At 48.7% G+C, this 14,802-nt stretch overlaps 1 protein-coding gene across 4 annotated transcripts in view; it reads right to left on the reverse strand.

Moving 5' to 3' along the window:
- MACROH2A1 (macroH2A.1 histone) overlaps positions 1-14,802 on the reverse strand; it is a 61,361-nt gene that overhangs the window by 40,091 nt on the left and 6,468 nt on the right. For all 4 annotated transcript variants that reach the window (XM_012762212.3, XM_012762210.3, XM_012762211.3 and 1 more), the window contains exon 2: positions 12,279-12,483. In XM_012762212.3, coding sequence (XP_012617666.1) covers positions 12,279-12,450 — 172 coding nt within the window. In that variant the 5' untranslated portion in view covers positions 12,451-12,483. The remainder of the gene's footprint in view (positions 1-12,278; positions 12,484-14,802) is intronic.

The raw sequence follows: 14,802 nt of genomic DNA on the forward strand, positions 1-14,802 counted from the left end.
GGGCGACTTTCCCAGCCCAGCCGTGTCCCATCTGCACCAGCGGATCCCTCGTGCTAAGGGTCACATGTCTAATGTCGCCCAAGCTCTTCACCTGGGTTCCACCTCCCCTTTGCCAAAGGGACAATAAAGCGGCACTGGCCAAAAAGCTTCTCACTCTCCAGGCCCTCTGAGCACCACGGAGTGGCCCAACCTCCCACGCCTGCGGGGCTCTGTCCTCCCTGCTCCAGGTCCTCTGTGGCTCCTCACGGCAGCTCTCTGGCCACCTCTGGGCCTTTCTGCAGTGCCTCGCTTGTTCGCTGCTGTGACAGCCAGCACCTGACACCGACCAGTCCCTTCCCCACAGCACACGTCTCCCCAAGGACCATCGTCCCTCCTGTGATCTTTGGCAATCACCGTGACTGCCTCGGAGTCTGCCCCTCAGGCCGCATCTCTTAACTGCCGAAGTTTCAGCCCCGGCAGACTGTAGCAAGTGCTCTTCTAGAGATGGGTTTCGTAGGGCCTGTGGAGAACCGATTGAGCCTCAATTTCCTCCTATGCAAAACAGGTGGTTGGGGACTCTGAGTTATGCGTAAAGCATTTAACCAACGCCTGGCACACAGCAAGTTCTCAGTATAGGGCAGATGCTTTAGAACCTAAACTGCTCCACCTTGACTTAGCACCTCCCCCACCCAAAAACAACATTACAAAAGCTGCAATCTGAGTATGGAATAGAGACCCCTGGCCTGGGGCGGGGCGGCAAGCAAAACAATGCTACTCAAGTGCAGTGGCCTCACTTTCTGAATGAACAGCAGATACTGACTTTTAGCTGTTGATATACAGATTCATAGAGGCAAAGGATAAATGTAAGGAAAGACTAGCTGGGCTTCCCATGACCACAAGGAGTGTCAATCAGGATATGGACGGCAAGGGAAGCCGACAGATTAGCCTTTTTTCCAGAGGCCCCGGGTTTTCTCTGCAGGTAAGAAATGTGAGATGTGCAGGGGACAAACCTTCTATAAAGACCCAGAGCGTCCTCTGTAGACATGTGGAGCGATACCAACCCCAAGAAAGGACACCTCAGCATCAGGGGCCACTGCAGGCCCTGGGAGAAACCAGCTACAGCACCAGGGAACCCACGCTTTCTGGCCACTAAGTGGAAGATGCACTTGCCTAACAAAGGACGAGGTGGGGTGAAAAGAAGAAGAAAGGGAGGAAGGGCAGGAGCCAGGGCTGAGCAGCCTGGCAAATCCAAGGAGGATTTATGTCATCTTCTTGGCAACCAGAACTGGAAGGGGGCGGTGGGAAGCAACAGAGGGAGACTGACGGTGACTAAAGCCCTCTGGGTTTGCCTTCTTGCTGGAACTTATTTATAGCTCCAAGGGGTGGCTTTTTGCTTTCATGATATTTTACTCTGGGTCAACTAGACATAGCAGTTCTCAGGCAAGGGAAAGAAAGCAAAAGACCTGCATATATCTTCTATCAGTTGCTGATACTGTAACAAGACAACATTGGAAGAGAAAGTATTCACGGAATTCTTACCCGTGTCCTTCTCCTTCCAGTAAGAAAGTAGTTCTTCTAGAAGCCATTCTTGGTGGCCATCCACAGAGGGACCCTGGGTGGCTCTAGTGCTGTTTCCCAGGTCACTGTTGTCTTTAGTTAGGTGGACAGTTCCTGACTGCCTCTGCTTTACAAGGCATTGCCGAGACCTCCCCCATGGCGTTTTTGGCCAAAGTGAGAGATCAGCCCTTGCAACGCTTTTACCGCCCTCCTGTATGCCAGCAACAGCTGCCCGCCACGGCCTCCCCTCCCACAGGCGTGGCCCATGCTGCCCTGTCAATCCTAATCACACTCCATCCAAAATCCAGGGGTCGAGTTAAACTCTCACCCTCATCACCTGACATTATTACCACTCCCTCCTCCTGAAGTCCATCATTCCTCCAACTGGTCTTCTCATTCTTCAATTAAAAACAGACAAAAAAAAAAAAAAACCTATTTATAGTGCAGCTGCGGAGTATTGGGCCTTGAGCTGGGAGCCGAGTATATACTGGTGAGGGAGGGGTGGGGAGAGCACAGTCCCAGCCCTGGGGTTACCAATGTGGCCTCGGATATGTCTGGCACACTATGGGCATGCAATACAATCCTGCGGAAATCAACAATAATTCTTCTGCATGGCACCTTGCACCAGGTCAGTGCTTGGTAACTCTTTCCCAAATAGGTCATTCCAGATGAACTGCTAAACTAGTGAGCCAAGCATTGCAGTGGCCAGGCGGTGATTACGGACAGAAGTGCAGGGATATTCTTCAAAGCACTGGTTTAGTGAATTAAAACACACACCTGGGATCCATGAGCTGTAAAGCTGTCATTCCAGAGGAAAGCAGCCCAAGACTTGGCCAACAGTCCAGGCAGGCCTCAGCTCACAGTCCCAAGTTGAGTTCTGAGGTTAGCTGAGGGGACTGGGGCTGTTGAGGATAGATTAGGGGGAGACCAAAGATCTCAGATTCTTCAAACCAAGATCTTGGCCCAAATATAACTAAGTCAGCCTCTGCATACTACATGTTCCCATTATCCTCCTGATGCCCTAATATTTTGGCATTTCATTTTCTAGATTTTGAAATAAATATCTTTAGAAAGATATATAACATGTATAAGAAACTAGTAACGTTGATTATCTAGTAGGAGAACTGGGTGTGCAGAAGAGCTGGGAGGGCGATACACAGCTCACCGCATATCCTTTGATATTGTGTGGATTTAACCATGGGTATTATTACTTATCATAAAAGATAATTCAACAAAAGTAAAAAGACCTAGATATGAGAAATATATATTTATAATATAAAGTATAAGACAAATAGACCAATGAAACACAAATCAAATCCAGAAATAGTCCTAATTATATCTACAAATTTCATGTATGATAAAGGTAGCATCTCAGATCACCAAGGAAAAGATGGAATATTCAACTAATTGTTTTGGGATAGGGAGGTGACCATGTGAAACAAAATTAACTTGATCTCTCACATTACATAACATGGTAAATTCCAAACGGATCAAAGTAAAAATGTGAAAAATAAAACCATCAAAATACTATGCAAAAGCATAAAAGAATTTCTTTAAACCTCAGAAAGAGGTAGGCTTTCCTACCAATGACAAAACCAGCAGAAATAGACTCATAAAGATTTCATATATTTGAATTATTCAGATAAAAAAATATAAAATAACTATGTGAAGTACATTAAAGAAAAAGAAAACTGAAAATGAAGACAAAACAAGAGATTATAAAGAATAACCAAGCAGATTCAAAAAAGAACCAAACAGGACTTCTAGAAATGAAAGTATCATAATTGAAATTAAAAATTCAGTGACTGAATAGATTAGACAGAGCTGAACAGAGAATTAGTAAACCAGAAGGTAGTTCTAGAAGACAGATCAAAAGTAATTATCCATAAAGTAGTCCAGAAAGACATGGATGAAAAACATGACTGATCTTTTAAATGATATGGAAAATAGAGTAAAACACTAATGTATGTTTAATTTGTGTTCCATAAGAAGAGACTAAAAGAGAGACACTGTTTGAATAACTGATGGCTGAAAACTTTATGCATGAATAAAGATATGTTCAAAAACAGAACCCAAGAACGTATCTTACCAAAAGACCCTGACTAAATGAAATTCTAAAGGATGTACTTCAATCAGAGGTAAACTGATCCCAAATGGAAGGTCTAGATGAAAGAAGGCATACTTAGTTTGGGTCACACCTTTTGCCTTGCCCAATTCCAAAAACAGGCGTTGTGGTGCTTTGTGCCTGTCCATTGGCCCAACCAAAACAGAATCCTTAATATGGAACTTGTCTACCCATCTGCAGATCCTGATGATAGAAATACAAGTTGCATATTGCCCTTCAAAGGGAGATCATGAGACAACAATGAAACTCCTCTGACCTCTGGGGATTTCTAGGCAACATCACTTATCTTTAAGAGAGCAATGAGGTTTTCCACAAATGGTGGTGGAACAACTGGACAGCCACAGGCAAAAAGAAAAAAAGAGTCAAGATACAGATCTTATACCCATCACAAAAATTAACTCAAAATTTGTACCACAGACCTGAAGGTAGAAAACAAAACTATAAAATTCCTAGAAGACAACACAGAAGAAAATCTAGATGACTTTGGTTTGGGCAATGCCTTTCTAGATACAAAACCAAAGGCATGATCCCTAAAAGAGATAATCAATAAGCTGGAATTCATTAAAATTAAACATTTCTACTCTATGAAAGACACTTTTTACCTGAATAGACTTGGTAAAAAAAAAAAAAGACACTGTTAAGAGAATGAGAAGACACGCCAAAGACTAGACGAAGATATTTACAAAAAGAAGCAATGAGCCCTTTCTCCTTTCTGACACAAGTGTTGCAGTCTGACCCTGGCCCTGCGAGAGGGGAGCAGGGAAAATGGGGCCACTGCTTCATGAAGCAGGCCCAGGTCACATCTACACTCTCCTGAACAACTCCATGGACCAGGGGTCCTCAAACTACAGCCCATAGGCCACATGTGGCCTGCCGAGGACATTTATCCAGCCCACCGGGTATTTTTGCCACCACTGCCTGTCCTGCTTAGCAGTCGACTCGTCCCAGGCCCACAGTGCGCATGTGTGGAATGTGCGCCGCACTCTCCAACGGCCCTCCAACAATCTGAGGGACAGTGAACTGGCCCCCTGTTTAAAGAGTTTGAGGACCCCTGCCCATGGACTCTTCAGAAGGACTAGACAAAGGGCTAGACACTCAGTTTCTGAGCTTCACAGCAGATTCACGTGCCTGGGAGAAGCATGTCTTCACACTGAGCTGTGCCCTGAGGCCTGACCCACCTGGGTCTGTTAACCTGCTAGCCATGTGACACCACATCATCAGGGAAGAGTCACAGGCACACAGTGCTGGACTGCTTCTTTCTCAAGTGCTCCTTGAACGTTTATGCCCCATGGAATCATCTATTCCCCTGGAAGACTGAAGGAGGATTGACGATATAGTGTGTGAAGAGCACCTCCTTAATCACTTCACAGTGTGTAAGATGTGCTTTTTAAGGTTATGGGTAGCGGTGATTTTCTGTGATTGGCTATCAGCGAAGATCATCAATAGCATATGTTAATAAACACAAATTATTAGATTAAAATCTGTCTTTTACATATATACAAAAGGCATTCAGTGATAGTTGCTATCTCTGAGTAGTGGGATTATGAATGAGTTTTAGCTTCTTAAATTTTCAAAGACAAATTACTCACATAAAAAGAAAAGGGAATAGGCATTTAAATACAGTCTGTAGGCCCTAGGTACTCAGCATCCTGGAGTATCAACTTGAGTGTTTTTTTCCTAGTTGTAACCCCTAAATTAGGGAAAATTCTCAGTTTTCCCTCTCTTATGTGTGTTTTGTTGTTGTTGTTGTTTAATTTAAGGAAAGTAAGGCTGGGGAAGGGCTTTGCAGAACACAGTAAACTGCCCCAAGCAGTCTCCACACCCAAGGTGCTAACAAGCAATAGCTGCGTCCTGGCCTGAAGTGTCAGTCTAAGAGAAGAGTCGTGCAAACTAGCAAGGACGTAGGGGTTCTGGGGGCCTTGAAGCACTGAAGAGCTGAGCCTGACTGTCCTCTTCTTCCTGCTCTACTTTTAGCCGTGTGCATCCAGATCACACTTGGGTGTCCCAAGAGGTGTGGGGTTTATTTTCAAGGTAAGTGACAGAGCCAACTGCAGGCTCTGCCTAGCCCAATCTTCCAAGCTTGTAGGATTCTATCTTTCCCACACCAGAAATGCCAAGCATGATGGCTGTTGGCTGAAATGAGCATGTGCGTAACAGGATGTGCTGCAGGCAGAAGAGGGTTCTCTCTGCTGCACTTCCAGGAGATGGGTGCAGGGAGGGACTGTGGCCTAACAGCTAACACCAAAGAAAGATGCAACGTCTGACCTGATCGGAAGCCAAACAAGCTGAAACTTGAGATGAGGACAATCATTTTGTTAGCCAAAAGCAGACGGCAAGATATATTTCTAGCCCTTTTCCTTGGGATTTTACTGTAGGATGCAGTCAGCCCCAAAACTGTGCCTCATCCAGTCTGGAAAGTGGCCGTATGATCACCCAGGGGACCTGCTTCTTCCCAGGTCGGAAGCTGGCTCTGTAAACTCCACAAGGATCAGCCAAGTACCTGTAGGCAGCTTCGAACTGGAGTACCTGCTGTCAGAGAATGCTGGGTGCCTGTTAGGGGAGGATGGAGGCTCTGGTCATTGACAAGAGACACGAGAGAGGAGACCAGGCCTGAAACATGGGGGCTGGGGAGAAGCAGAGCTTGGGAAAATGGAAAAGGAGTGAGGAATTAGGAATATCCAGATGTCTTCATCATTTCGTACATTAGACCCAAACAAGACAGAAAAAAAACCTATTCTGGTTCTAGCCATAGTCTTGTCCTGCAACAAGTGGAAATACAATACTATGACACTAAGTTTTTAAATGGACCAGAGTTTAGCCATCCAAATCACTGGTGGCCTCAGAAGGGTCTATGCTTATTAAAAAGGTGTCAGTATTTCATCTTAAGAGCTGGAAGTCAGTGTTTTCCATCCTCCTGAATGTCAAGACATCATCTGCACATGGAATGAAGCTTTTTTTTTTTTTTTTTTTTTTTTTGAGACAGAGTCTCACTTTGTTGCCCAGGCTAGAGTGAGTGCCGTGGCGTCAGCCTAGCTCACAGCAACCTCAAACTCCTGGGCTCAAGTGATCCTCCTGCCTCAGCCTCCCGAGTAGCTGGGACTACAGGCACGCGCCACCATGCCCGGCTAATTTTTTTTATATATATATCAGTTGGCCAATTAATTTCTTTCTATTTATAGTAGAGACGGGGTCTCGCTCTTGCTCAGGCTGGTTTTGAACTCCTGACCTTGAGCAATCCGCCCGCCTCGGCCTCCCAAGAGCTAGGATTACAGGCGTGAGCCACAGCGCCCGGCCTTGGAATGAAGCTTTGCAAACAGGCTTAAATAACTAGATGGTAAGTTGGTAGAATAAGGTATGTGATCAGGCTATGTATCAGGGTTTCTGGATTTAAAAAAAGGAAAAAGATATCATCACGAAGGAATCAGGCCTGTTCTCTCAGGGGTTGGGGTGAAGAGCCCCAAAGGTACCTCCTTCCATGGTCGGTTCCCTGAAGGCAGCAACTCTTGTCTTGCATCTCAGTGTCTAGCACAGGAGAATGTGGGCCCCTCAAGTCAGTGCAGCAGTGACTCACCTTAGAAGTGCCTTCTAGGTGTTAGGCCCTGTATGGAGGAGGAAGACCTTGATCTTCTTAACTATTTTAGTCAGATTCATGCTTCCATGCCATGATAAACCAGACCTGAGTTCACACCTTAAGGTGACTTTTTATTTTGTTTCTTCATTTAATCATAATGTCATTTCTCATGGGCTTAACCTACAACAGTGTCCCCTAAACTATATCATACAAAGTATTTATATAGGTGTTCCCTGAAAGGTTTTTGTGATAAAAATTTGGGAACCACTACATATTACATTTCCTTTCCTTGGGGATTCATGGTGATACCAGTATGTCAAAGGCTCTGAAAAGTCCTGCAGTAAAGAAAACTGATTAACTCGGTGGTTTCCAAACTAAAACAAGTGCCTTTACTGATGAACTAATTAAAGCTATTCATAGTCATCTCAAAAGAAGGAATATGAATATAGTCATCCCGATTTCAGCCACAGACCCCTGTGTTTTGGTAGAAAACCCCTTAAACACCTAGGTTCTGCTGAATACAGTTTGAGCAATGCTCACCCAGAGCACTGTGGCTCTATAATTTAAGGCCATCAAATCACTGGTAGGTTTACTCTTTGCTCCTCCACACACTTCCCACGTACCTGTGGGCCTCAGGTACTGCTAACTTACTCCCCAGTTCTGCCTGGTCCCATCCTGTTCTGTGGGCTTGTGCATCTCCAACATCAGTGGAGATTCCAGTGGGCAAAGCCACGTAACATGCTCTGACGTCATAGTCCCTACACCCAGCCCTCTCAACACTCTGCTAGTCTCAGGGAAGAGGCTCCACAGAAGCTTTCCAAACCGAACTAAAGTCAAAAAGTACCCCGGGACTTGGCAGGGGTCCTGGCAGGGGGGCAGGGGGAGACGATGGCTGGGAAGAGGCTGCTCCTGCCTGCCTCAGTTTCCCCCATGATAACACTCATTTTTTATCTGCCATTCATTATTTACTATGAATGCCAGCTAAATGCTTTAGATGCATGATCAATCCGTATAGTGACTCCAAAGTGAGACTACTACAATCCCCTAAGCTAGAAGGTCAAGGGCCAGTGGCAGGAGAACAGAGTAGGGCCCAGACCATCCGGAGCACTGCACAGACAAGCAGACGGTAGCACATTCCTTGGGAAGAGCTCTGGGAAGAGTCTGGCAGGGCTCCAGAGCTGGATACACAGAGATTTGGGCAAAAAATTATCTGGTCACCAGAAACAAGCTTATTCCAGAGGTTGCCTTTTCCTTTTAAGTTCAGCAAATGATTGGGCTCCGCACCAGAGAAGAAAAACTGAGGCCGGCTTCAAGGTTCAGAGCAAGACACAGCCACAACCTCTTCCCCACAACCCTCCAGCCTCTAGGAGACCCTAAGGAGCGCTTGTGTATTCCCCGAACCTGAGAATGTGCTCTTCACGGGAGACAGGGTAACTGGGCTCAGGTGGCCCTGGCCTGCCGGGCTGCTGGGCTACACACGCTAGGGCTGGCTGGGCCTCAGGTCTGACCTAACAGGCCCAGGCCTCGGCACACTCAGCTCCTGCTGACCTGGAAAATCCTTCATGGCTTCCACAAATGTGCCAGGAGCTCAGGACACAAGGGAAGGGGACTTTGACCCCACACAGAATTTGGCAACAGGGCATCTTTAGGTGTTCGGTAATGAAGGCTTTAGGAGAGTCAAGCAGCCACTTGAAAGAACCCTGAGGGAATAGGCCTGAAGCTGCCAGGACATTCTGCAGAAGCCTGGGAGGCCCAGCAGTTTTGGACCAGTCGAAAAGAAGACAGGTCCAAATGGGTGGGCAGCGACAACTCCCACTAAAGTCCCTACGGGAAATGGACAACCCTCAGTCACCTCAGCAGCCAGAGCAGGCTACTGGGGACGTCCTTCCTCTCTGTACTTTAACCCTAATGTTGATAGTTAACCTTTGGGCATTTACCACGTGTGAGCCTGGAACACGCGTGCTGTCACTTTAGCCTCGTGATAACCCTGCAAGACAGTCACTGTGACCCTCACTTTACAGATGATAAAATAGCAGCATGGAGACATCCTAAGGCCACAAGTAAGAAGTGGCAGCCCTGGCACCGAGGCTTAACTGCCCAGCTCTAGAGCACAGTGGACCCCAAGGAGTCCCCACGGCTGGTCCCCAAGGAGATGCCAGCTCATCCGTCAGAAGCACCTGCTCCTAGGTGGGCCCCGCAGCTCAGTGGTCCTTAGCAACCCCTGAGCATCCAGACCCCTGTCCCTCTCCCCTGGGGCGTTCTGGGCAGAAGGCCTGGCTCAGCTACTTCACGTGGGCTCTCACGTGGTGCTTCCAGGAGTGGTGAGCAACACAGCTGCTCCACTGAGGGTGCGACAGGGAGATGTTCTCACCAGATGTGGCCCAGAGTCCACCCCCCTCCCGCCAGGAAACAGGACACAAGTGAGCACAGCAGTGACTGGGCACAGCACTCACCACTCAGGACGTTCTCCTGAGGTCACTCAGACCAGCTCCACGTTGGGGACAGGCATGGTTGTGCCAGTGCCCAGTGCTGCAGGCAGGCAGAGGAAATGGATCAGATTCCGCTAACTACAGCCCTGCTGGGAAGACCTTACAAAACTCAAAAATATATATCGTTCTTTAACACACGAGAGTCGACGTAGCTGATGCCGGACTGAGGATCTGCTTTGAGCTTCTTTCCCAGCAACAGTGATGGGCTGCCCTGACCAGTCCCGCTCCCCGTGATCATGATGGCCAGGGACAGGGAGACAGATGTGGGTACAACTGAGTCGAGGCCCCAGCCCCATAAGAATGGACCTCTGACCTCTACCTCATGAGCACTGGGCTCAGATTCGGAACCAGCCAGGCACAGACGAGGGAATCGTACAGACCTGTGTGGCACAGGCAGTAGCTGCCTGGGATGTGGTGGAGCAATGGTATTCCCCCCACACCCTGCAGACAAAAAGGAGCAAGCTAGATGGAAGAACGAGACCGATGCTGTACTCTACGTAACGACAGTGTCGTGAACACCCCAGTATCCGGCATCATGGCGTTCAGGAGTGGGAGAAAGTGGGCTGGCTGGGTTTGCACAGCAAACCCATTATGCTCCCCATCATGCTCAAGCATTTCCCCTTTGGCTCTCACAGCAGCCTGTAGTTGGTGGCGTAGGAACAGATGTCTCCATCTGAGTTGTAAGGAAATTGGGGCCCAGAAGAGTTAAGTGATTCACTCTAGGTCACACAGCATGTAAACCGTGAGGCAAAAACAAGAATGTCCTCTGCTTCCCATCTAGTGCCTTCTCCCCTGGTCTCCCTTGCTGACTGCCAATGCTATACATAGCTTTCCTGGGTGTGTCACCTAAATTCTGGGCCTCTGCTTTCTCATCTATTAATACACAGTGAGAAGACTCCTGCTTATTAGCTCACACTACCAGGCACACCACCTATACAAGTCTCTGCCAAGCAGAAAGTCAAAAGTCCCAAAATACGTGCAAACATCTTATAAATCTAGCACAATTACTTTTCATGCCTAAATGCTTTCAGTAGAACACAGAAACTTTACCTCCCTGATGAACATGTTCACTATGGGGGAATTCTTGGCCTTGCCTAACTGAGGGCCTGGGAGAGCAGGAAGAGATCCAGCTCTTCCACTGCCCGCTGCACCACATCGGCAGAGGCATCTGCCTTGCCGATCTCCCCTTTCTGGCAGTAGGAGAGGTGGCTGCCAGAATCAGATACTCCCTCCTTATGCCTACAGACCTCCCTGATCACGTCTCAGGCAGTAAGTGGTAAAAGCACTGCAGCTCCCAGGACAGCAGGATATGGGCCTCTCACAAGCCCCTACAGGTTGTATGCAAGCCCAGACAAGTCCTTGATTGCTTTGAGGCCTTGTCTTCTCATCCCTAAAAATGGGGTCACACCCATCCCTCCCCAGCTGGCTGCCCACAATTGCTATAGAGCCACAAATAAGATTCTGTCTGTGAAAAGAACCAAGGACCCCTTCGAGAGAGAGCTGATTCCAAGATTGGAGCAAGGAAAGTCCAGGGTGAGGGTGGAGTATCTTATTGTGTTAGAAAGCAAAGGAATGTACAGAAATCAAGGGGGACATGGCAAAAGGACCGGCTTAAAGGTCAAATTTGAGATAATTTGAGCATTAAAAGTAGTAATGACATGAATAGAGGTACTTATTAAATTAATAAAAAATCCATGAGCCAACAGTGATAGTACAAAAATAAAAAGGAGAGAAGGCTCTCATTTATAGAAGAATGCCAACTGAGAAACATAGGGATGAAAGAAATGGAAAAAACCATTTTATAATGGTTTAACCATGGTAATAACAGATTCAGTTAAAATCATCAAGGGTTGCTGAAGCCACTGGGTGAAAGATTTTGACATGGGATGTACAGAAATCCAGCAAATGCCACTAAATGAGCAAAGGGGACATCACCAGGGACGGGGCAAACTCACAGCAGACGCCCTGATGTTACCCACAGGGGACTCAGCGTTCCTCATGCGAATCTCCTGACACATGTGTCACCTGCATCTAATCCCAAATCTACCCAGAATGAAGGGCCTTCTGCAACACAACTGGCCTGAAGTCTTCAAAAATGTCAGTGTCATGAAAAATTTTTTTTAAAAGCTGGAGAATTGTCAAGATCAAATAACACTAATAAAACCTGGCAGTCAAATACAATGTGTGATCCTGAAATAATGGATCCTGGATTGGGAAAGAAAACCAAACAAAATTAGAAAGGACATTACAGGAACAATTGAGGAAATTTCAAAATGGACTGTATAATATGTAACAGCCAAAAATAAACACAGACACACCCACATGTATGTGCACGCACGCACGCACACACACACACACGCAGGGTCAAGGGAGAGAAAGCAAATGGGGCGAAATGTTAACTGGTGGATCTGGGCGAGAATGTTCACTGCACTATTCTTGCAACTTTTATGTAGGCTTTAAATGTTTCAAAATTAAAGAAACAAAGAAGGTCCTTGGAAAGCTATCCGAACCGCTGCAGCTGAGCCAGTGGTATCTGGGTTCACTTGGGCACACTCACCTGTCAGGTATTCCAGGACCGCAGCCATGTACACGGGGGCCCCCACTCCGATCCTGTACTTGGGGTGGCCTTTCTTAATGTACCGCAGCATCCGCCCCACAGGGAAGATGACTCCTGCCTTGGCAGAGCGGGAGGTCTTGGTAGACTTCTTCTTCCCGCCTCGGCTCGACATGGTGGTGGCCCTGGAGGCGGGTCAGCAAGCACACTGTGAAGGCAATAGGACGCCAGTCAGGATCCCTTTCCAGGTACACTCAGGTCTCCTCGAAGGCATAGGTCCTGTCAGCTTTCTGTGGCTGCCTCGATTCCCAAGACAAAACCAGCACTCTTGGCCTGCCATGCAATGCCCTAGAAATCTAGGCTTGGCACACCTGTCCAGCTTCACCTTGGGCCACTCGTGGTCTAAACTTGGACACAGGAAGCCTCATGAGGTTCTCCCCAAATGCCTTTCAACTTCTTTTCTCCCTGCCTTTGCAGTGGCTGTTCCTTTTTGCCAGGGCCCCCTTTGTCCCTCACGCCTGCCCTCTGCCCACCCTTCCGAGTGCTGGGCTCTGGCTGCTCCCTCCTCCAGGCTCGAAGCACTGCAGCCCACAGCAATGACACGCAGGTCCCCATCTCTCCCATCAGACTGTGGGCAGCTGGAGGGTGGCCCGACTGTATTCCTAGCGTAGCGCCACTCAGTGAGGTCTCCAATCTTTACAAAAAGCACTCTTTCATACGCGGGTTCACTCTGGGGACTATGTTAGGCAGACGTGGACAGTAAGTCACGTAAATGATAATCGTGATGAGCACTTCAAAAGGCCAAGACAGGGTCCTGGGAAAGGGGATATGAGGGGCCCCAGCACGTTCTGGAGCACCCTAGAAATCTTCCTATGCAACATCGATGCTCAGACACTAAACCAAATGGGTAGATCTCCCATTTACTGAAAAACTGAGGTCAGACTCCATGGCGTCGGCCCCTCCAGCTCCAACAGCCCATGCCGCTGTGACTGGTGGAGACCACAGGGCTGGGAGTTCTTGTTACTGTGATGCTCAACCCTATACTGGGGACATATGGGGTCCTGCTTTGGTCCACACCTAACATCTCCATGACCCCAAGAGCATTTCAAGTCATCTGCCTGACAGAGTCAGCTGTGCGGGCAGCCGATGGCAGGACTGAGCACGCCGAGCCGTGAAGTGGCTGAAGCCCGGGCTCCGGAGAGATGTTGGAAGCAGGTAAAGGCCCCATGGAGGAGACCCTGCACTGCATCCTGCCAAGGGGCACCAACTCTTAATTACTCACTGAGTGACAGAGAGACCCAGAGTGGCCTGAGTTTTCCTCACACTATAGTTGGACCCACTCCTTGCTGTAATGAGCTACATTTTAAAAATATTCCCTGCAAACAGGTGCCCATGCTCCCTGTAAGCAGGAAAGGGTGTGTGGGGGTGTTGGGGTGTGTATGGTATGTGTCCCCGGGTTTCGGAGCAGTCTTTAGCATAACTACAAATGCATCACACAGACCGACAACCCAACGCCTTTGGACTACGAGCTTTCCAATCTGAACGTCTCCCTTCTTTCAGCAGGGGAGGCCTGTGGGCAGAGATGGTTAAGAGCAGCTCAGCCCCTTTCCCACGGAGCACAGACTTCAGCTTTGTCTCCAGCAGACCTGCTGGGCATGGCAGGGGCTGACTGTGGGGACTGGGCAGAGCTCTCCTCCACAGACGGCCATCAGCACTCAGGAGCCTGGCAGGTCTGAGCCACAGTGACTCCTTAAGGTGGTGCTCCTTGTCTTCACCTCCTCTGACTCCAGCCAAGGGTCTCTATGTCCACACGCCAGCGCATACCTGGCTGCTGAGCTGCGCAACTCTGCCCTGACCCCATGGCAAGGGCCCACTTGTAAGTCCCACAGGCACCCTGAACTCCTCTGGGTCTCTCAGCCTCATCAGTGGCAACACCATGCACCAAGCTACCCATGCAGGTGCCGGCCTGGCGCCCACTTGCCTGCTTACCATACAGCCCAGCATGAGCCACGCTCTGCTGAACCCACCTGCAGAACCCCCCAACCTCTTCGCTTCTCACCACCCTCCCTGCCTTGGTCCCCACCTATCCTCCCGGCACCCGTCTTTCTCCGCAGACGCCACAGGCACCTCTGCCTACTCTGACGGTTCCCCGTCAGCTCGAGCCCCCGCACCAGCCACAAACATCATCCCTCAACTACTTCCACAGCACTGCTTCCTGCCACCCCTGCCTGGGAACAAGGCCCCAGGCCAGCCTGACCTCCCGAGCCCGTCATGCTATGTCAAGGATGTCTGTGGCCGTGCTGTCTCTCCTGCCTGGAATGCCCTTTGTCCTCTCGTCAACCTGCTGAACTGACACTCACATGGCCCCTCTGCCATGGAGACTTCTTGAACCTGACCACATCCCGGAAATGTTTCACTGCTCTGTTCCCAGAGCGAAGGTCCCGGCACACGTCCGTGTGCCTGTCTCTCCAGCACAGCTGCACCGCACGCTGCTCAACGCCAGGCACTGCAGTGAACGCGCCCCCAG

This window comes from Microcebus murinus, chromosome 21, assembly GCF_040939455.1.
Source record: "Microcebus murinus isolate Inina chromosome 21, M.murinus_Inina_mat1.0, whole genome shotgun sequence".
In the NCBI taxonomy this organism is placed as follows: Eukaryota; Metazoa; Chordata; class Mammalia; order Primates; family Cheirogaleidae; genus Microcebus; species Microcebus murinus.